The 22,701-nt window shown below is 38.7% G+C and overlaps 1 protein-coding gene across 4 annotated transcripts in view; it reads left to right on the forward strand.

Annotated features, from left to right (window-relative positions):
• The window catches only part of ADIPOR2 (adiponectin receptor 2), a 46,955-nt gene that overhangs the window by 15,598 nt on the left and 8,656 nt on the right, over positions 1-22,701 (forward strand). For 3 of the 4 annotated variants that reach the window (XM_074871674.1, XM_074871678.1, XM_074871675.1), the window contains exons 2-3: positions 8,398-8,633; positions 21,399-21,521. In XM_074871674.1, the coding sequence (XP_074727775.1) occupies positions 8,466-8,633; positions 21,399-21,521 (291 nt within the window). In that variant the 5' untranslated portion in view covers positions 8,398-8,465. The remainder of the gene's footprint in view (positions 1-8,397; positions 8,634-21,398; positions 21,522-22,701) is intronic. The other variant, XM_074871677.1, reaches the window with a different exon arrangement.

The following is a 22,701-nucleotide window of genomic DNA, read 5'->3' on the forward strand; positions in this document are numbered from 1 at the left end:
TTTCTCAACTTTCAACAGTGATTAACTTTTAAAAAGCAAATTATTCTTTGGCTATTGCATTAAGGAAGTTAAGATATGTAATTCATATGGTCTTATCTAGAACTTCAGCTATTTGACTAAATCTGCTTCTGACTGACAGGAATTAGGTGTAGTCTAGTTACAGTAGATCTGTCTGTCTTGCTTGAGTTTTGGTGGTTAAGAAAGCCTCTAACAAAGATGCTGCGCCACTTTGATCTTAGACTGATACAATGCTGTGGGTGTGAATGTTGGTTATTCCTACAGTGTTCTTGGAACATTTTTTGCTAAGAAAAGCAGCAAATTTTTAGTTACCTGACTTGTGGCAAAACAACATTATGGTTTTTGAGGAGAGGGATATATGCTGTTTGCAACTGAAGAAATGCTGTTGAGTGTAAAGAAAGGATTAAGTTTTCTTTGTTCTTATCTTTTTACAAGTACGACAATGCAAACATATTTTGTAGACCAAATGTGTCAGCCACAAAATAAAACACTGACGAGCAAGTTCATAACCTCATGAATAAAGCTTACTAAGATTATCAGTAAAACTAGAGAGTACGTGCTTCCAAAAACTGGGAAGAGTGATGGTCAGCTATTTGCAACCAAGCTTCTGAGATCCTGACCGCTGTATTACAATTAGTAATCTTGGTAAGGTGTCTGGTTTGCTATGCTAGTTGTGGTCTGCAGCTGGTCAACAGGTCATGATAAAGGTTGTGATATGTACCTATATGATAATTAAAGGCTTGGGCAAACAGATAACTGTCAGTCCTTAACAGGTTGGGAATATACTGCATATAAAATAGAATTAAAATCTCGGGTGTGTGGTCCTACCCTTTCTGTCATGTTGTCCATGCTGGTTCTTTGATAGTTCACAGAATCATCTAGGTTGGAAAAGACCTTGAAGATCATCTAGTCCAACCATTAACCTAACACTGACCATTCTCAACTACACCATATCCCTAAGTGCTATGTATTGAGCCAATTCAGTTTGCTAGTTAGATAGTAAATGATTCTCATTCTCCTCCCTGGGTGAATGTTTTTCCAGACTCCCACCTGAAATGGGTTGTGACAGACATCGGAGTGCCTCAGGGCGGTGGCTGGAAGAAGCCACAGAGAAGTGGAGCTGTTTGCCCACCCAGGGAAGAGTGGGGCTGCCCCCTCTTGGCACCAGCCAGCCTCTAAATCTGCACAGTGATGGCATCTAAGTAAAGAGATGTCCAAACAAGCCAGTAAGAAGCACTGAAGGCAACGGTCTTAAATGCTTTACTGCTTGAAGTTTGCAGTCTAAAACGTGTGTATTCCCATTGGTTTTAAAAGCAAAGTGGTAGTGTTTGTTTTTGTACAGTTGCTCCAGGCCATAGAGCGTTTTCTTGAGTTGTAAAAGACTTCGGTTCAGTTTCTAGAGAGAATCAAATTTATGCTTCCTAGGAGAGTCTTGTACCTGCCAAGCTAGAGGAACTTTGCTCTCTGGATTGCTGCCTTTGATCTTGGTGCTGTTTACATTCTCATGCAAAGATCTCTGCCTAGAGGGGTTAAATGAATGTAACTTCAGTTTAGTAGTCTAGCTGGACTTTAGTGCCTGCTCCAAGGACTTTGGTTTCTTCATCTTCATCCAACAGTTCTGTGAATTGGATGTCCTTGAGGCAGTAGTTAAAAGGATGTATTCTAAATTTTTGCTTAAGAGGAAAGTAATGTCTAATTTCAGTCTTTCACTTTGAGACAGTCTGTGATCCAAAGTGTTACTAACAAAAACTGCATCTTTTTGTTGTTGGCAACAGTGAAGTAAGTTGGTGTGAGTTACTAAAATGCCATAGAAATAAAATCATAAAAGGGCACAAAGATGGAATGTTTCTCACTTGGAGAAACAGCCGTTTAATAAAAAATGAACCAAAAGCAAGTGTTCCAGGTCTGGGCTGTGGATTTTTGTGGAACGTGATGCAGAAAGAACTTGAACTTCTGTCCCTTGTTTTGTACTGTGTTTGTGATAATTCTCTGGGTTTGGTTTATTGAAGAGCAAAACTAATTTACAGCAGTCATCCAGTCTGTAACAACCGGACATGGTGCACTGGGGGTGGGCCAACCTCTGACATAACGCTTAACCCAGTTACAAAACTGGAGTCCAATTTGCAGTACAAATTGGACAAATGTTGTAACAATGTAATGGGATCCTCTGAAATGGAAGCAGTTCGTTAATGTAGGCAGGCTGCTGGCTTGTTCCCTTTCTTTGGATCCAAATGCATCAGAATGTGCTTGATTGTTTGCCTCTGCAGCCTGCTGTGAAATAGCTTAGGCTAAAGTGTCCAGTGACAGTTTACAAGTTACAAAGACAGCTTTTTGGCCACTGACCCTCCGCGGGAGTCTAATCTTTGTTTTGTAGCTGTCTCTTTATCTAGGGAAATTACATCTAAGAGAAGAGGTGCTGGATTGCTTCCTCATTGTTCCTCATTGTTAAAGATGACCTCCAAAGAATTTTTACAGCCTGATTCATTTTCTTTAGGGTACATTTGAGAAAACAAGGTTTTCTGTGATTTTTTTTTTTTTTTTCCTCCTTCCCCTGTTCATATATACCCTTGTTTGCTCTGTTTTTGACTGTAGTTTTGGAGAATATTTGGGATGTTGCTGTGGTGGTTTAATTCCTTAATTGAAAAAGGCAGCTCAATCTTTGGAAGACTAAGAAAAAAAAAAGATAAAAATCCTTTATTTCAAGTTATACTCTTGAATCAAATCTACTTAAAATGTAGGGATTTCTTATATTTTCTGCTTTGCTCTATGCATAATGAAAAAAGCAGCCAATCAGTGGATACCCCATATAGTTAATAAGTGACTCAGCGTGGGTTATCTAGGCCACATATGTAGGTGACACTCAACAGCAGTCTTAACTCATGTGACACAGGGCTCGCTATCTGACTACTTCTTCCTCTTTCCCTTACCCAGACTGCATATGCCTGCTTTATATTGTAATTTCCCTGGTAAAAGGACCAGAGTGCCATGTAGGCAGAAAGTTGAAGATAATGGCCTTTCCCCCCCCCCCCAAAAAAAAAAACCAAAAGCATGAAACCCAACATGTTGCTAACAGCTCACTGTTATCTCAGCTGAGCATCAGTAGTGGTGGTAGGGAGTAAGGGAACCAGATGGGTGATAGGATGATGCCAGTGTCACCTGAGAATAATTTAAGCTTTTGTGTGATGTTACTGAATACTGTTGGTGGTGTTATACCATTTGGGAGGGACTACTTGTGACAGAACCTCCCTACCAGAAGATGGTAGTAGTAGAAATACAATGTGCCAAGAAAGCTACATTTTGTTTAGTATACCTTATTTCAGTCAAGGTAGTTAGAATCAACTATTTTATAGACAAAAAATCCCCTCCATTACCCTATATAAGCTGCGTTCTTATCATGAACAATCTGCCCATGGGTTGTACTGGAAGTGCTTTGTCATTTGTACCTATGCTAACAGTTCTGGAAATGGAGTTGTGCCTGTTTTGTTACTAAGGCCTAGTCTAAGCAATTTTGAATTTGGTAAAGCTGTTCAACCCTGTACCGGGTCTGGCTGAGCCAGAATTGGTTTTCCCCTGTAGCAGCCCTCATGGTGCTGTGTTTTATGCTGGGAGCTGGCAGGGTGTTGATAGCACACTGGTGTTGTGGCTACTGCTGAGTAGTGCTTACACAGCACCAAGGCTCTTTCCGACATTTCCCCCCAGTGGGACGGGGTGGGCAAGATCTTGGGAGGGGACACAACCAGGACAGCTGACCCGAACTGACCAAAGGGATATTCCAGACCATATGACGTCTGCTCAGTATAAAGCTGGGAGAAAGGAGGAAGGGGGTGGGGTCACCCTTGGTCCTCCGAGGCAACCACTACACGTATCGGAGCCCTGCTTCCTGAGAAGGCCCGACATCGCCTGTTCATGGGAAGTAGAGAATAAATCTGTTTTCTTTTTTTTTGCTTCCACGTGCGGACCTTTGCTTCGCTTTGCTTATATTAAAACTGCTGTTGTTTTACCCACAAGGGTTGTTTTGTTTTCCTATCTTATTTTCTTTCCCTTCTTTGCCCTATTGAGAAAAAAAGGGGAAAGGGGGGGAAGTGATAGAGCGACTTGGTGGGTACCTGGCATTTAGCCAAGGTCAAACCACCACAAACCCCTAGGTGGTTCATGGTTCAATTAGCTTTGCCATTCTGCTGGCACAGATGTGGCTAGCCAACTAGTGATGCTGTTGTAGCTGTACATCGACAGGGGCAAGGCAAAGTTTGTAGACTGAGATAGTATCTCTTACAAGACTTTTCAGGCACTCAAGCCCTTTATTAAACGTTAATTAATATTCTGAGAAGTGATGTAGCCTGGAATTTTCATGATGACCTTTTGTTCTTTTGACAGCTAAGCTCTGTTAGGGAGAATGAGCTAATCTTATGAAGATTCATCTAGTGTGTATACATTGCTTATGCTAGTTTAATGGATGCTTTGAAGAAGATTAGCAAGGAAAGAGCATACAGTGGATGCCATTGCCTTCGGAAAGTTTCTGTCAGAAAGGCTGTTGGATCAATGAGAGAGGGGAATGGAGGAGGATGCAATTTTCATTCTTCCAAATACCAGCTACAGACAGAACGAAATAGCTTTGAAGGGGTCGTTCTTGTGCTGCTTATAGGTGGAACATAGTGAGAAGAATTGAATGCTGGAGAGATTGCTTTGCTTAGGGGTAGTGGGAGGTAGTCTGACCACCCTGGCACTGTTTTATCCTAAAAAGGGAGTGGCAGATCTCTTAAATTTAACTACAAACACTATACTTAGTGTGCTTTCTTTTGCTGCTATGTGGCATTGTTTATCTTGGGTCGAAAACCAGTCCTCATGCCAGGTGAATTCTGTATCACTTATCCTGAGGCATATCCAGGAAGATTGTACAAAGAATAGTAGCATCATCTTGTGGTGCTTAAGTTTGTGCAGCTCTTCTTTCTTTGTCATCTTGAGCAGTGAAGCAGTGTCCTAAATATGCTGTAATTGTGGATGTTGACTCCTCTGACATTGCACAATTGTGGTGAACTACTGAAATAGTATTGCCTTCTGATTCTGTCTTCAGAAAGATGACGAGTATCTGTCTACAGCCTGAAACTGGCACTGACTCTCCTTGCTGTGGGGTTGACTTCTGAACTGGGGTGGAATGAGCACCTGGGAGTGATGACCACTTAGGCTGTTGTAGGTTGTGTGGTGACAGCAGCATATTAAGTTGACTAATAGAGTGTTGCATTTTGTGTTTCTAGGCTGTGTTTAGAACTATGATAGTATTAAACTGGTAAGTCCTTTCTAAAAGTTGACTTAGCCTTTAGAAGTTTTCTATCTTAAAAAACCAAACCCAACCAACCAAACTCTGTAGATACTTTTCTCAGCTGATTTTAAACACAGCAGGAACTCACGAATTGATCTAGATGCTGATGTTGTCGTTTTATGTATGAAATCATTAAGTAGATTTTTAAGTTGTACATGGCAACTTCTTCTTTAAATTGAAGCTAATTTTAATGAAATCTTTTAGTTTTTGTCTGCTACAAAAAAGTTAAAGGACTTGGATACAAGATTTGTAATCTCAGTGAAAGACAAAACAATCTCTTCCAAGACCTGAAATGTTCCATAGCTTTCCAATTTCTAGTTTTTATTTTCATGAACTGCCTAGTCTTAGAGACAGAATGGGGCAATAATTCTCTTCACAATGTTTCAGCCATTGTCTTCTGGCTAGATGCTACTGACGATACTTCCTGTTTTCCTAGGAAAAGGTCATTTTAGTCATTCAAACCCTTCACTGAACTGTGGAGTCATAGGAACTTTAAAATAGAAATTAAAGACTATGCCATTCCTGTTCATATTTTCAGACTGCTTTCTTTCACTTGTGAACAAATAGTTCTGGCTATTAGCACTTTTCTGTTGGTATATCCATGTTGCATTCAGGCATGCATTTTTGGCCTTTGTAGTATATTTTTTAAAAGGACTAAAAAACAGTAGTGATGCTTTTGGACTATCTTTTGGCTTGCTTACCTTTGCATGTTCAGTAAGGGCAAGCATATTTAGCACTAAAAGGATCCTGCATGAAGGACAACATGGAAACATCTTAGCTCACTGAGCAACTCCACTGTAATTTCAAGAAACAGTAAGTTCTACTTATGCAGAGCTCTACAGTTCAGCTCTACTGATGAATGCAAATCTCACTCACTGGAGGTGAAATGCATCTTTAATTTTTAACCTTAGTGATTGCTTGGCAGTGAGTGCTGGTGAAGTAAATCTTCAAGGCCTGATTTAAGAAGTCTGTTGGTATTCTTGTATCTTCTTGTATTAGGCAATCCTTTCAGAAGCATCTTAGCCAAATGTGGTTAAGCCTGTTGTGTTGGTTGTAACTGTGTCTCTTTGAGCATTGCTCCCACAATGTCATAGAGGTGATGTAAGGACATGCTCTTAGGCAATATAACAGGTAATGCAACACACAATGGCAATTCTATTGCTTAAAGCTGGTAGAAGGAAAAACTAGTAAAACTTGCTGGTTAAATGTCTAATGCAAATTGAACAGTCCATGAAACTAAGTATGGCTTTTTCAACTAACTACCTGTTGGAAATATTGTGTGGAATATCAGGTAGGGGTGTGTGCATGTGTGCTTGTAACTGTTGTTTACAAACAACTGCTCTACTTACTTGCATTTTTTTTGTTTTAGCTACAGCTTCAGATTGATACAATGTACTGTACTGACATAAGTCTCTTAAGTTGTCGTTTAAACTAAGACCCCAGGAAGTTCTAGTTGCATACTCTCTTTCATTCTCCCTAGATCAGTTTGCCACATGGCAATGTGATGATGTCTTCATGTTTCTTGCGTAAACAGAATTGTGAATTGGCTGCTTGAAATAAGACAAAAACAGTCAAGATTTCAGTTGTTCTGTGGCTTTCTAAATATTTGTTCTTAGTCTGAAAATCCACTTGCTCAATTTCTTCATTGGGCTTCCTGTGTAATGTTGTTAAACCTTGTCTTAATTCTCATGGGGCAATAGTCCTGTGGCTCTTGTGTTTACCAAGTAAACAGCTGTGGCCATTTTAGATGTTACTTCTCAGATGGAGGTTACTGACTCTGTAGTGGAGTTAGCAGGAAGGTGGGCGTACCATCTGCTCTGCTGTCATATTGTAAACTTACCTTCTTGGGTGATTAAAGCAGTGTGCCATACTGAACTCGAGCAACTGAGATATCGTTTAGTTCTGCAAAGTCTGTTACCTGCTCATTAGCAGCTCTGTCCTCTGGGAATTGCCAGGCAGCTGAGGGGATATAATATTACAAACTGCTGCAGAAAAATTAGCTATAGCACATTTGTCAGAGCTGAGAATTATCTTGCAGTGATCATATGTAAATGAGGTTAGTCCCTAAAAGGAAGGAGTATATTGTTTGTTGGCTTTTTGGAGGTGACATTTTATTATAAGACTGTCAATATCAATCCCCCATCTTGTATTTTTGATTTGCCCTCCTACATTATGACAAAGTTCGCCATCTTTTATTAGGCACTAAAATTCCAATCTAATTATGCACCCTGGCAAGTTAAAACTTGTTAGATGGGTTATCTTAATGTTATGTGTTAGTCACATCTAAGGACTTGGATGCTACAGTAATAGAATGACACCAAGTGATTAGTGCAAAACAGATAGATTCTCATTCAAAGGGATTCTGAAGCCTCGGCTGAGCGCTAATTCATTCTGATGGTTTCTGGCACTCTCATTGCAAAGTGCTCTGGCTATTGTGCCTCCCAAGGCTACCAGTGTCAAACAGGTATCTCTTGGCTGGCTATTGAAGTGACCACCACACAGTGATGAACAAGATAAATAGGTAACCAATCATACTCTTGGATGAGGGCTCAGATTAACAGGTTGTCATTAGGTAATTTTCTGCAAATCTTTAGCATTCTGAATTAAATTTAGCCCCAGTCCTTTTTGCAGTATTAAGTGTAAAATGTAGTTACTTTTCTGAGTAGAAATCATGGATTATGGGTTTCTGGGGGAAGTATCTGTTTCTTATTGCTGTGATGGAATGAATGGTGTTTAAATCTGATCTAATTCCTTATACCAGTAAAGGTACAGACCCATTACTAGCAGTAATTGTGAACATGTTAATTTAAGCAAGGGAAACATAATCACTGTGTGTACTGTTGCCTTCCTTGCAGTCTGTCTAAAGTTAGTTGCTGCTTGAACTCTGCTTGCTTGCTATTACCTGAGCAGCTGTACCAGTGTTTAGTGTCCTAGTTTTGGTGAAACCTAGCCCAGATGATGGAGCTTGGGCATGAACTTCATACCAGGAAGTGGCTCTTTTTCCAGCCAACTCTTAACACTCTTTAACTTTGGTTCAGTTATACAAACTGTTTGTCTTTCAGAGACAACACATAATCAGCCAAACCAAACCAAGAGGAAAGAGAATATTTGAGAAGTCTCCCAGCATCTCATGAATGAACTAACGGAACTCGATAATGCTGGTTCTCCAGAGCCAGGTCTACGGCTCAGAAAAGGACACATGTCTGACACTGCAACAATACAGGCAGCCTTTGAAGAGGACATCTCTGAGCAGAGGCTTCTTTTAGTGGAGCCACCTCTGTCTTCTGACCAGGAAAAGGTAAGTTATATGATTATCTGTTAGATTTGCTGGGAAAAATGAGTTTTTATGTAAATGTTTCAGTGCTTGAATAAGTTCCAAAAATGTGAACTGTAAGCCTACAACCTCTTTATACCTGCTAAATAATTGTAATAAAACCAGGAAGATACCAGAAATATTCAGTTGAATGAATGGGAATTTGGGTGACAAGATGGAGCATAAATGTAAATTTACCAACTTTATATTTTTTTATTCCCTTCTCAAAGAAATGAGACTCCTATTGGTTTGTTCTCTGCTGAGATACTGCTCATATCAAAAGATTTTTGTTCTCTAACTTCCAATTAATTATAAGTGAAAGGAGAAGGTATATTGATTCTGGTTGAATGTAATCTGAATCTTGGCTAATTGCTATAATTTTAGAGATTAGGACAGAAGAATCTGTTTACAAGCATTCTTGTTGGAAGAATGACTATACTGGATTAGACCAAACATCCACAGTGCCCCATATCCTACCTCAGACTGTAGCCAGTAACAGGCTTAGAAGTAAGAATACAAGAATGGGGAAGCATGTTGTGTTACTTCACTAGAACACTCTCCCAGTATTTAGTAATCAGTGGCTCACGGTTTTCCTGAGCCAGTGGCAATGTTTTTCAATTTTTGGTGCATGAGCCTTTGTAAACTTTAGCAGCCACAACATCCTGCGGAAAGGCGTCCCACAGCTTAAATTAGGTGTTATATGAAGGTAATGTCCAAGCATTGGACAAAAGTACCTTCTGATTAGAGAGTTTCAGAACTGTAATTAATGCTTCTCCCAGGATATATACAGGTGGATATCAGAACAGTTAAGTGGAAGAGGCATTCATCTTAAACTCACTATTAAATTTATCATGGCTTAATGAGTTTACTGTATCAGCTCAGTTACAGCAACTCTGTGGTTTTAGCCAGCAGCAAAAACATGCTGATGCTCCTTAATGTAGCCTCCTGTGCAGAAGAGTTGAGCTGTTGCTGTAATTGCATTTGTCACAGATTCTGGGTGTGTGCGTGGACCACTATCATGGTTCAGCTGACATCAGAACCTGTATTAGGCTGTCTTAACTTGATCAGTGTGAGCCCTTATGGAATTTAGTTTCAAGTGTCCTTGTAATGAGAAGTCAGAACAGGTATTCATGGCTAATAAGCCAAGCCAATGCACCGTTAAGTTGTACACTGCTATAACTTGTGTAGGACATTCTCAGTATCATGCAAACAGGAAATACCTAGTCTTTCTCTTTGCATTATGTGGAAGGTTGTAAAGCATGTGTATAAGGTGCAAAGTCTTAGCCAATAGCTGAATTTGCTAAGGTTAGAAGAAAAAGTTGAGTTGTACTAGCAGATATTTTGAATGTGCATATATTTATCTGACAGTGTGTTTGGAACCATCTTTTTTGAAGACTGTTTTCATTCTTGTCTCTGACATTGAATAATGTGAGTTACTTCTTGCTTGCAGATGGAATAGCCCGAAGTAAAAGTCCATAACTGAGTATGTTCTATAATTCTTTCTGTACGTTTGCTCAGCTAAATAGAAAGTATTTGGATGAGTCAAAGTGGTTAATTTTAGAATTTTGAAAATAAAATGGTTAAAGTACTCTCTCTCCTGTTTTTTCAGGCATTCTTAGCATATGTCTTTTTTGTTTTGTTTTTTGTTTGCTTTCATCCTTATGACAAAAGTAACTGTTTCTTTTGTTTTGGCTCACTACAAATATTTAGCTTTCTTGTATTTGGTGTCTTTTCTCTTTCCCAGTCTCCTCAAATGCTGCCACAGAGATATGTTTTTGCCATTTAGGCCTTGTTCGATATTGAACTGCATCACTTTCTCTGCCTTATATGGTCTTCTGCTTTTTTGACTTTTTTTTTCAGCCTAAACTTTTATTCCTGTCCTTCGTGATTTCTTGTTTTTAATACTGTGATATCTTTAATTTTTTTTCTTCTTAAAAGGTTGAATAATTGATGCTTTAGATGGATCATCCCAAAACACTCTGCTGTCAAAAGTACCAATATTAGCTTGCCAAACAGCCTTTATTACGTGACATACTGCAGTGTTCTAAATAATATGGAAAAAACATTATGCTATATAGCTTCCTGTGGCTTGTATAAGCCTCAGCATAGCTGTTGCTCAAATGCCAGTTGCTCAAATGCCAACTAGGATTCACTTTTCTGCTCTACCGTACTTTCTGGCTACGTGCAACTGCCTCAATAGAGATGACTTATTAGTTCAAAAGCATGGCTTTCCTCTGGTTTTGAAGAGGCTGTTTATATGACAGTAATATAAGGCTATTGTTCTTCCGTAGATGGCAGTAGTACTTGGGCACACAAGCTAAACATAGCCTTGTAAAAGGACTCAAATGGTTCCCACTACATTAGTATTCTAGTGGCTAAATGCAACCACATTGAAGCTGATGGTAACAATCAGGAATTCCTGTGTTGAAGGAAAGTGGATGAGAGCTATATAGTGTCTTGATGGTAGAACAACCATGGGCATTTAATATGCTTTTAAATATTTCTTCTTATGACAAGCTAATCGTATTAACTTTCCTGAATATCATAATGTAAATGTATTCTAATAAATACAATACTTCCCCAAAACTTACTGGGCCTAAGACTTTTGAGGTATTAGTGTGAAAATGTGTATGTTTTTATCCTGTGATAATATTGCATTGTTTACTTTTCCTGTTGCAATGATATAATAGGGTAATAGGAGGCAACTCCTTTAATTATATAAAATCTGCCCCAAACTCTCCTGTACAAGATTCCTTTCACCCTGCCTACTTGTATATCTTTCTGTTACACTCATAGGAGGAAGCAGTCTGAGCTCTTAAGATGTAGTAGTTGGTTTTGAATTATTTTAATAGTCTTTTCTAAGGAAGTATGTGGAAGCATACCATTGTATTGTTCAGAATTATTTTCCATCTCCCCCACAGCTTGCATTGTATACTATGTATTTCTGATTTTGATGGGCCAAAATATTGGTCCTCTTCAGAAATACTGCATCTTCATGGAAAAAAAAAAATGGAGGTGGTATTAAGAAATCAAATTTAGTCCTAAAAGTTTTTCTGAGGCCTTTGTCCCTGGCACTAGTAACCTACCTGGGTGATTGCACAGCTGTGAACTAAAAATTACATTAAAGATCCTACTTTCTGTAAACCGTAGCATTCACTGAATACATGTAACAAAGACTTACTAGCTGTATTGAGCATGCTTATCTAAAATAATAATAAAACTGCATCCTTCTGCCAGTGCTGTTAATTTGCCAGTTTTACAATAATACTTATGAGAAGATCTGGATCATATAAAATCAATAGCCTTTTACATGTGAACCTCTCAGTCTGTATTCCATCCCATAACTGTGTTCTGTCCTAGAGTGCATATATGTTCATAGATTATTCCCTCTTCCAAGGATGTGTTCCAAAAACTAGATACACATCTTGCTATCTTGTTTAAACATGCAAGTAGTGTAGTGGTAGATTAGTGGTGTACCTTCTATAACTTAGAGAAATAGTGACTGTTTATCTGAATGTTAAGGATTTGGTGGTGAGAAAAGGATTAGGCAAGCTGCACAATTCTCCTCATGCTTTCAGCAGTTTAAACTTTTTTCCTTTCTGTAGTTTACATACACTGTGTCTGTGCTGATAAGGCATTTTTCAGGAGGTGCTTCCCTCCTCTAGCATGCTGGATTGCCTAGCCTGTGGGACAGCATCCTAGAGTTTGTGTCTTAACTGCCTTTGTAATTCCAGCAGTGATAATTCCTAAAGAAATCTCTCTTACTGTGGCTTTGTTAAGATGACACAATCAAATGTATGTGACTTCTTATAACCTAATGAATGGGCTCTTTATGCAGCCCTAAAAACCTGTGCTTGACTCTTTCCTTTTATGCTTTAACCTGTCAGTGACAGGAGGTAAACAAAAGAACCATTTTCTTTGCCTTTATTCCAATCCTCAGGCTTTCATGTTCCTGAATGATGATTCCTTTCATGCAGTTGAGCTGCATTGTGCAGTTGTCCTGTGTGGCATTGCAGTACGCCCATGAAGTGGAGACCAGTTGCTCTAAAGTGTATGATAACCTACAGTGGGGGTTTGGGAGGAGGTATGTGTAGCTCTCAAGTCATCTGAATGGACAGAAGAAATTTGGGCAAATACTCATCTGGATTGCCTCTCAGGGAGCGTGGATTTTGACTTCAGGTGGAACTTACGTGACCGCTGACAAATTTCATGATACCTACAAGTAGCTACAAGAGCCTTTCTAGAGCATAGATACTGAACTGACTTGAAGGAGGGAGGCAGAAGGATGTATGAGATTCTCAGGTACAAAAGAAAAGTTTTAGAATAATTGAAGGTGAGCAAATGACTCGAGGCTTTTAGCTTGAATCATAGAACTTACTCAAAGCCTTTTCTGTTACAGAAGTGTGTACATACTATCTACAGAAACAGACTATAATAATAGTTTTGGCATTGACAGAAGGGTGCATATAAACTCATGGAATTGTCAACTTGTCTTTATGGTGCATGCTATCTGAGTGAAAAAGATTTAGGTGAAGTCTTGAGGGCCAAAGGTAGACATTTGAGTCTTAATAGTCTTTCTGTAGCTGATATTCATAAATTCTGATTGCCTTAAATTTTTGCCTTTATAGATTTACTTGCAGGTTTCTTGCTCAGTTTGAAACCGTGTAGCTTTATTTTCAGTGTAGCATTTTACTGTTGGTACTTCAGAGTTATGATTAAAAACTTGGCATCTACTTCTGTATTTGCTTTCTTCCTGCATTGCATTACAGCTTTCATTGGTAGAAGTTGTCTTCTGAGTGTGTATGGGAGAGGCCTGGTATAACAACAGAATTCAAGGTCCCACCAAAACATGTTTGCTTTTCTTTTAAAGCAGTTTATGTTAAAAATTTGTTGTTCTGTAGACTTCTTTATCACCTCTTCCTTTTCTTTATTTTTGCAACTCCTGGGAAAGAATGTTATGTCTTTGAAAGCATGTGAATTGGCATTTTACTTCACATCAAAAGATCTTAACATCTGAATTTCCCCTTCATTTGCTGTTCTAAGCACTGGAAGTAATGCATATTTTACTCAGACTGCTAGTCACTGAAGTAAGTGCTTGATTCTAGTATCTTGCCTTTTTTTTTTTTCTTCTCTGTACAACAAAGCATTTTTGGATGCACAGAGCAGAGTATTTCCAAGTATTCCCACTTAAAACAGTACGAAGACATGTGATACGTCTATGGAGATGGTTTCCAGGCTCCACAGGCTTGAGTTGGTTGGATGCTGACGCATCCTTCACTGACAGTTGATGTGCCTGGTTTATTAACAGGCTTTTAGAGCTTGAGTGTCTGCAGAAAAGACAGAAACTGGTGACCTAGTCAACCAGAAGGCTCGTAACGTGGGAAATGGCCATGTCTCTGTGTCTGCCCTGTCTCCCAGAAAACTCTCATATGAGTTAACAAGAAAGTTGTAATAGGTTATGGCTTGTTGGTTTGCAGCTGGGCTCAACTGTCTCCTATTAGTCTGGAGAGTCTTAGCTCTTTGAGAGGGAAAGTGTTGGTACTCTGCTGAGTTTGCTGCCTGCCAGCTGGTTTTGTAACCATTGCTTGCTGTGCTGTGTGTTGAAACTAGGAGAGGGAGGGAGTGCTTTTGTTTATAATTCACTGGCACAACTGTTTCCCTGGACAAGGGTTAGATTCCACAGTTTTTGCCTTTGTTCTAGAGATTTTATCTGCTTGATTTGGACAGCAATGGGGGACGTGATGGCCTCTCACAGTGATACAGGAGAAAAGTGTTGTAGTGGTGGGTTAACTTGCATCTTACTCTGACTGTTTTAGATTGACTGACTCTGCTCTTACGTTAAGTTCAGCAGTACACTTTCAGTCTCTTTGTTTATTTTTTTAACAGAACATTTTTTTTCCATAAGCCAGGCATGCTTGTTTTCTTTTTCTGCTGTCAGATTTAACAATGACAGAGGACCAGAAAATGGCACATGAGAATCATCTGTACTAAAAGCAATTTCTACAGGCTTTTCCCCAAAGTGTGCTGATGAACACATGCGGACATTGATGTCTTTGGTCCTTGTCAAGTACTGGGCATTGACAGAAAACCAGTAGTTGCTACTGCTTAGAGATTCAACAGACCATTTTCATCTGAGGATATTTAAGAAGGAAGCTAGTTCTTATAAGGGTGTATTAGCAAAGTTGCTGAAGCCAAAATGTGACTTTATCCTAGGACTATTTGCTAAACGAGTGTTAAATATTAGTGCTTGTTTTTAATGAGTGCCAGCAAGCAGTCACCCATGACCAGTTGTATAAAGCTGTTTCCAACTGCTGTATTAAATGGAGTGTAGCTTTTATAAGAAGGTGACCTACAAAGGAAAAAAACTAAACTCCAGGAACCTTCGAGTACTTAACATTTTGACCAATAGACTGAAAGGGTCTTTGGCGCAGCACTAATGAAAGACTTTTTTCAGTCCCATGACGGCAAAACCGTCTTTGCACACACTGCTTAGAGAGTAAATGGAGTTAGTCTTTTGGAAACTGTGGTGTGTCTATGTTTACAAGCCTGTCAGATTAAGAGAGAATGTAAACTCTAAATGACAAAGCTGTTGTTTTAGAATAACTTGGTATATGCAAAAGTTAGGGGAAGTCAGGGAAAGTTTTAAGGTGCTGTGCTTCTTCAGTTAATTACTTACAATCCAAAAAACATAAGCTGGTGAAATTCTGAAAAATGTGCAATAGTCTCTTAGGAGAAATGGCATGGCATTACACCATCTAATGCTGCTTTCCTTTTACGAAAGACCAGTTGATAAAAGGTCAGTTGACAGAATGGGCACAGAGGAGTTGCTGAAAAAAACAATCTGGCTAGCTGAAAAGGATGTTACAGGACTGCAATTAGAAAAATAGCATTTTTATATTATGGCCTTGAATGTATCTTGGCCGTTATGCTGAATGCGCTCGAGTTACTGAATCTGGCATGCTGCCCCAAGAAACATTAAATGACTTGAATGTCATGTTAAACACTATTAATCATTCATCTGATGAGATCAAGATAAACAAGAGCAAAAACTCCAAGTCGTGTCTAGACTTTGTGACTTCAGTTTAATATGGGGGATAACAGTGGTATTGTAAATGCAGCGACATATGTTTTCTTACTTGCATTTTAAGAAGAGAATTGTATATAAGTACTGAGTTGTATAATATCCCATGATTCAGTGTTAATCAAGATATTTACTTTTTCTGAACTATCTTGCCTATGTTACAATGATGTACCAAGGCAGAGTTCTGTTAGGACACAGATCAAAAGAGAGCGGGGGAGCATCTGTCAGCAGCTGAAGGAAGCAACAAGAACATTAGAACAGATTCAGACTCCCACTTTGGCAATTCCTGTTTAGGGCATTTAGGCTTTAGGGCACCGCTGTCATCTTGATGGTGAATTGGCATCACAAACAGTTGAGCTTTGAAACATGGGACTTCATTAACTCCAGAGCTTAATACTACCTAGGTATATGCATGGTCAGTTAGGCCCTTGAGTAACTGAGTGATGACTCTGTCCAAAAAGGAACCATACGACAGAAGAGTTCTTCCCTTTCTGGCATTTAGGATACTTGTATTGCAGTTACTAGGGTTACTGGTTAATGTCTGCACTTCTGGTTCTGCATCAAATACCATACATGCAACCAGTGAAAACTGTCAAGTTTCTGAAAGTGCAGTCCTGAAGGATGCTGGAGGCTTTATGAATACAGCAGGCTACTGAAGTGATCATTAGTTTAACTTCCCTTAATCCGTGCCTAGCTAAGTTCTTGGGCTCCTTTCTAACTGATGAGCACTACAAAAAGGGGGACTGAAGATCATTTGACATCCAGCTGATAAGTATCGAAAAGAAACTTGGCCTTGCACATGATCCACAGAAAGTATTCTGTGGTGGATCTCAGTAAAATGGGAGCTGATGCTCCTTTTGTTTCTGTTGCACTAGCTTGAACTCCTTAAAATCCCTTGGTTATCTGAACCAACTTTATTATCTAATAGGACGCTCACCTAGCAAAAATATGAGGATCAGAGGGGTGCTGGAAGCAATGTAAAGGAAGATGGGGGTGAGGGACAAGAGGACCACTTTTGTCAGAGTAAGTTTCTTAGGTGACTTCATTCAAGTCTGATTTATGTTTCAGTTTACACACTCTAATGAACACAGATTAATGATGTTTTCTAGCAAAACTGCAGTCTGAAGTGATGAACAAGAACTTGCTTGTCACCTGTGCAAGTAGTAGTCATGTACAAACTCTCAAACTTTCTAGACATCTTTCAGCTGACATCAAGAAACTATAGACCTCAAGAAACTACACTTACCAGTTGAAGTCCAGAGAACACAACTTTCTCAAAAGTGGGAAAAGGTTTCTGGAATCTTTTTCTACCATTGTGACTTGATTTCTGACATGCCTCAGTAAAGGCATTAATAAACCGTGTGTGTGTTAACAGATTTGAGAGTGATAGTATAAAAACTGTTAATCTATGTGAGAAGGTTAAGCTGTTGTAGTAGACAAGAGAAGTATATTGCGCTTACTAGAGCAGCTTTTACTGCAGTTTTCTCTGTAACAGGGTCTTTGGCTATGCAATCTGACTTTTTTGGACCGTATTCAGGCAACAGTCTTCTACTAAATGTAAACTTTTTTTAACTTTTGTGCCACTGCTATAAAAGAGTGAGATTTTAATGTTAAAATAAACTTATTTAATGATGGGCACTGTGCAACTAAGCTCTTGGGTTTCTTCCTTTTGTTTGCGCTGCTGCTTTAAGTCTTGGCTTTGGCATTAAACCTTTTCTGTTTCTACCAAAGCACACTCTGAAATTCTTGTTTAGAAGATGATCTGTCCCTGGAAGTGTGTTGCCTGGAACTCTGTACAAAGTGGTATCATTAAGTCTGATTTCTACCTCTTTCTTTTACCTTCTTTTCTATCACTGTTATCACAAAAGAATCTGGAAAGCTTCTTAAAATAAAGTGAATATGGATAAACCAGTAAAACTGTTTTCTTCCTGCCATTGTCACTTGGCCTTCAGGTTTAGCTTATTCTCTGCTACTATTATTCAACTTGGCATGTGTTTATACTTCTGTACTCATAGATAGATACTCGTTAGGTATCTGTACTGTGTTTGGTAGCTTTAACACTATGAATTTGCAAAGGGGGTAGGGTTAAAATTGGAAGGGTTGTTTGGCTTTACCATAGAATTAAGTGTGCAGACCCTCTAGAGTGTAGGTACACAGAAGCCATGATTTCTGATTTGTATGAAAGACTGATTCTACACATTGCTGCATATGTGCAGCAGAATAATAACAGCTGATCATTGCAACAAGTTTGCTTGTTACAAGCGAATGAGGGTTTTTATTTAAAGATACTCTAAAATGCTCTAAAGATTTCACAGAATTACTTAGTCAAAATTTAAGATTGCTTTTAAAAGAAATTGAGTAAAGTTGATGATGTTAAAGAACATCTGAATCATTAGCTGAGCAAAAATCCTTTTGGCCAGCGATCTAGAAAGTACAAGGGCAAAAACTACTCTAGAAGCACTTGATTCAGGACATACCATACCTCATTAAAAGTATCAGAGTTTTGTTCTGGGTTCTCATTTCTTGCATGGTTTTAGGCAAGTGAGATTATTTACTCAATGTGTTCCCCGTTTTAAAAGGTGATTCTGTGGGCAGAATTTAGAAATAGTTCAAAACAGGTCCTAAAGCGTATGCTTGTGTCTGTTATGTTCTAGAATTATTCTTGAATTTCTGATACAATCAGCCAAAGGAAAGAGAATATGGGAATCCTAAGATACAAAGGAACTTGTCACAGTGGAAATTTTACAACAATATGCCTTCTGAACAGAAAAGTATTTTTTTTTCCCTTCAGTCACTGTCTGAAGATTTGAAGGTCAATAGACTCCTTAAGATTTCCAAATGAAAACTGGCATTGGTGTTGCACTCCAACTATAGATTTCCAGCTTCCAGGACAGTTTACTGTTCTTTCTAATGGGACGTTACAGGAAGGAGAGAGGACAGACGTTCCAGAACGGACCTCATTTTTGCTTCCTTAGCGAGAAAAGGACTAAGAAGCTGAGCTTTAGTTTTTTTTCCTTGAATGCTAATTTTGCAGTTTAATGGCAGGAAGGAGATAGTAAAATCAATTCCATTTTCTGGCACTAATCTGGACTGTATATATGATATGAATTCTTTTTATCACTAAAAGAAGCTCAGTAATGATTTGTTTGTAGGCACGTTGCCAAAATGCAGAGATTTTGGACTAGTTCATAAATAGCTGTGCTCTTCGAGCTTTACAGTCTGTTCAAATTTAAACCTTCCCATCATTCTAGAAATGGAAGTATGTGGAGAGGGGGAAATGAACATTTTTTTGGCTTTGAGTCACTGGGCAGGCTGCAATGAATACAGGCTTTGATTCCATAAGGGACCTTTTTTCCTTCAGTCCACCCAGTTTTGTACATTGAGGATTACTAACTTGTTCACCCCATTCCAGCTGGTCATTGTGTGGTACCGGGGAAGGGAATTCTACAGTAGCTAAAAGGCATAGCAGTGCTTCTTATATCAAGTACATTGGAACTTAAACACCAGCCTTGCTTTTCTCTAAGGCGTCTTCTTGGAAACAGATTTCTTTGGTTTGTAAGATTGTGCAGACTATCATGAGCCATCTTATCCAGACTGCTGTGGCAGGGGGCTTGGACTAGATGATCTTTAAAGGTCCCTTCCAACCCGAAACATTCTATGTTTCTATGACCTTGAGTTAATTATTTATAATGTTGAAAACTGAGAATCCTAACCAGAGAGATTAGTAGAAAAAGCCAGTAAAATTGACAGTGTGGGAAATAATGTCAGTGAATGTTGCTGAGTCAGAATGAAGCCAAATTTGTGTTAATGTGCCTTCTGGTCCAACAGGACATGTGCCTATTTTAGAAGGATATTAAACCTATTTACATCTTGATGTTGCTTGATGTCTTTCTCAATAGAATTAATGGGATAATCTAGGCAGTGAGAGTGTATTTAATACTGTCTTATACTGCTGTAGGATCTGGCTAGAGCTGATCAATATTTATATCGATCATCTGATATAAAATATGAAATCATTGCCCAGACTTGCTCAGAGGGATGTTGACTGGAATAATAAATGAAGGTGAGTAGACAGAACAAGGGACATGGATCTTGTACGTAATCCATTTAGTCAATCAAGTTGTCCTAGTGTGGACAAATGTGAAATCATACCAAAAAAGTGAAAGATATATACTATTTGTTACATAGCAGAAATCTGCGTTCTGGATAAACAAAATTGAGTCAAGAACTACATGGTGGGGGGGACCTCCTTAAAAGATGAAGCTTCTTCAGTGGTTTCTGCAAGCCTCGGGCACAAAAGCAAGTATTAGCATGTCATTTCTTTCAAAAAAAACCCCCAAAATATTAAAGAATCTAGATAGCTCACTGCAGGTTGGAAGAAGTCTCCTTTTATTTATTAAAAAAATCAAAGTTTTAAGCAACTTGTTCAGTTAACTTGAGGGAAATAGTTAATAAGGCCTTACCCTAAGAGAGATCTGTAATGTGGGACAAATGCACATTAACAAAGTTGTTAACCTTGATAACCTTGTTATCCTTGATAACCTTGATAGGGGAATAGGAAGGAGAGAAAGTGTTGTGGCTTGTAATACAGAGGAGGCCAGTCTCTACAGACTGTGGGGCTTTCTTGGCTTGGTTACGAGGTGTGTGACAGCTTTGTGCATCAAGCCTGAAGTACAAAAGGCTCATTCTCTCTTTTCTAGCTTTCTCATACTTGTTTACCTTGGAAGTTGAAGCATTGAATGGAGTCTCTGATGGATCATGAGCATTGTAGTAAGCAAACAGGAATGTAGAACTTTTGTGGCCCCCCTGCTTTTTTTCCTAAATGTAAAGCTAGAGTGTATCATATTATGTAAATGATGTGATAAGTCAACATAGGGTAGAAAACTACCAAACCTCATTCCTATAAAGTTAGTGGTGATGTGTACCAGCTGAATATCCAGGCTTAAGTTTTTTGGTTTTGTTTTCATAATTCTCTTGGTACCACTTGGTGATATGGATGTTTCTCTTTACTTGAATTTGCTTAAAACTGATGTCTGTTACTGCTTTTGTTTGATAACTTGCCTTTGTCTAACTGTCAAAAGTTTCATACTAGTTTCTGAAATACCTTGAAAGTCAAACAAATAAGTAGATGTCCATTACTGGATTATGAGCTGAACAGAAGTGTCAGTTAAGCAGAATAGATCTTCAGATTTGAACTAAAAATTGAGGTGAGGCACTTACAACAAGATAAATGGATTCCTCTCCTTGACTTGCCTTTTATTATCCTAAAATGCCAGGTATGTTATAAAAGCATTAAGGCAGGCATAGTGACATTGAAACATAAAATAGAAAGTAATCCTTCCCTAGAGGTGGATAGGCTGCAAGGCTCAGACTCCATATCTGGGCTTTAATGAAGCATAACTTGAAGAAGAACACTGTTTTCTTCCAGACCTGGTGAAAACATGTGCAAAATGGATAATGGATTAGACATCTGAGTTGTTCTCAGATATCTAAGAATGTAATAATTTTTTTCCTAGTTCTCTTTAATTCCTTCCTCAGTGCTGTGCAAGGAAAGAACACTTCTTTATTTGTCAAGACCTCAAATCATAGTTTTGTATGGAAAACGTCACTTTTCTCTGTTCATCTTTCTACAAAGCATTTTCTCTGTGTTGTTTTTTTTTTTTCCCCAGCAGTGTTCTGAGGATTATAAACACAATGATGAGTCACCTCAAGAAGACGAAGGGTTTATGGGTATGTCACCTCTTCTACAAGCCCACCATGCCATGGAGAGAATGGAAGAATTTGTGTGTAAGGTAAGAACATGTGGAAACTGCTGAAGTAGCTTCCTTTTTTAGGAAGCTTCAGTGGGTAACAGACTATACTTGCAGCAACTGAGCTACTAATGTGAGGGAGAGCAGGTACACACCATCCCTGAATGAGCATCTCTTGTAATAACTAGTAACACTGCAGCTTCTCAGGATCTCGGTCTGTCATAAATGAATAAGTGGTAAAGCATGGAACAATAGGGGTTACAAATGAGACTCTAAAGCTGATCATGCAATTGAGGAGTCTCTCTTGAGAAACACCTGTGAGTGCAAATCAGAATAAAAGCCTTCTGGTTCAAGGCACTTTCATTTAGAGGGTCATTTTTTTTTCCACGTATCTTCAGATTTGCAAATATTTTGCTTTTCCAGCACCATTTGCATCCATTGTAGAATAAGCTTTGTCCCTTACTTGAAAAGAAAACAAGGCTATATTAAAACTATATCTAAGCAAATCCATTGTAGATTTTGTAATTGCTGACCTTGTCTCAATTTTTGCTACTTTTTAGAGCCATGGGGCTGTAGCAGTCTCTGGCCCTCCTTTCTTGGTGAAAGGAGTACTGCCCCTTTATACACTTGTTCCTGCTGGTTTTATGAACTATTCTTTGATTTTTTTACAGAGGACACTTGTTAGTTGGTGCTCTTTTGTGTGTGGATTGTTTTGTTGTTTGGGGTTTTTTTTGAGCTTTTTTTATTTTTATTACGCATCTTTTCCCCTTTTTAGATGTTCTGTAGGTTGGACTGTGTAAAATTAATTCCCTCCTGCTGTTTCTACCTCAATTCAAATTTTTGGTTCATGAAGTAAACCAGTTATTTTCTTATTTAATGTATTTAAGGACCCAGTCTTTGACTGGGTTGGTTGTTCTGATTAGTTTTGGTTTGCTTTCATGAAGGAGTGTGAATTGATTTTAAAACTCTGGGCTCTTGTTGTTGAAACTGAAATAAGAATGTAGCTTTTTAAACTTAGTGTTTCAGGATTCTTCAGGCTTGCTCCTGTATTACTAGCCAGACGACAAATCCAAGGAACACTGCAGAAACAACCCCGGTACATAAAGCAATTCCCTGATACCCCTCTGCTTAGCAGTGCTGCCTCTGATGCCAGACTGAAGACCGCATGTATCTTATGTTACTGAAGCAGTGCTAAGAACACCTGTGCACACTTTTTTTCGTT

Source organism: Strix uralensis, chromosome 5, assembly GCF_047716275.1.
Source record: "Strix uralensis isolate ZFMK-TIS-50842 chromosome 5, bStrUra1, whole genome shotgun sequence".
In the NCBI taxonomy this organism is placed as follows: Eukaryota; Metazoa; Chordata; class Aves; order Strigiformes; family Strigidae; genus Strix; species Strix uralensis.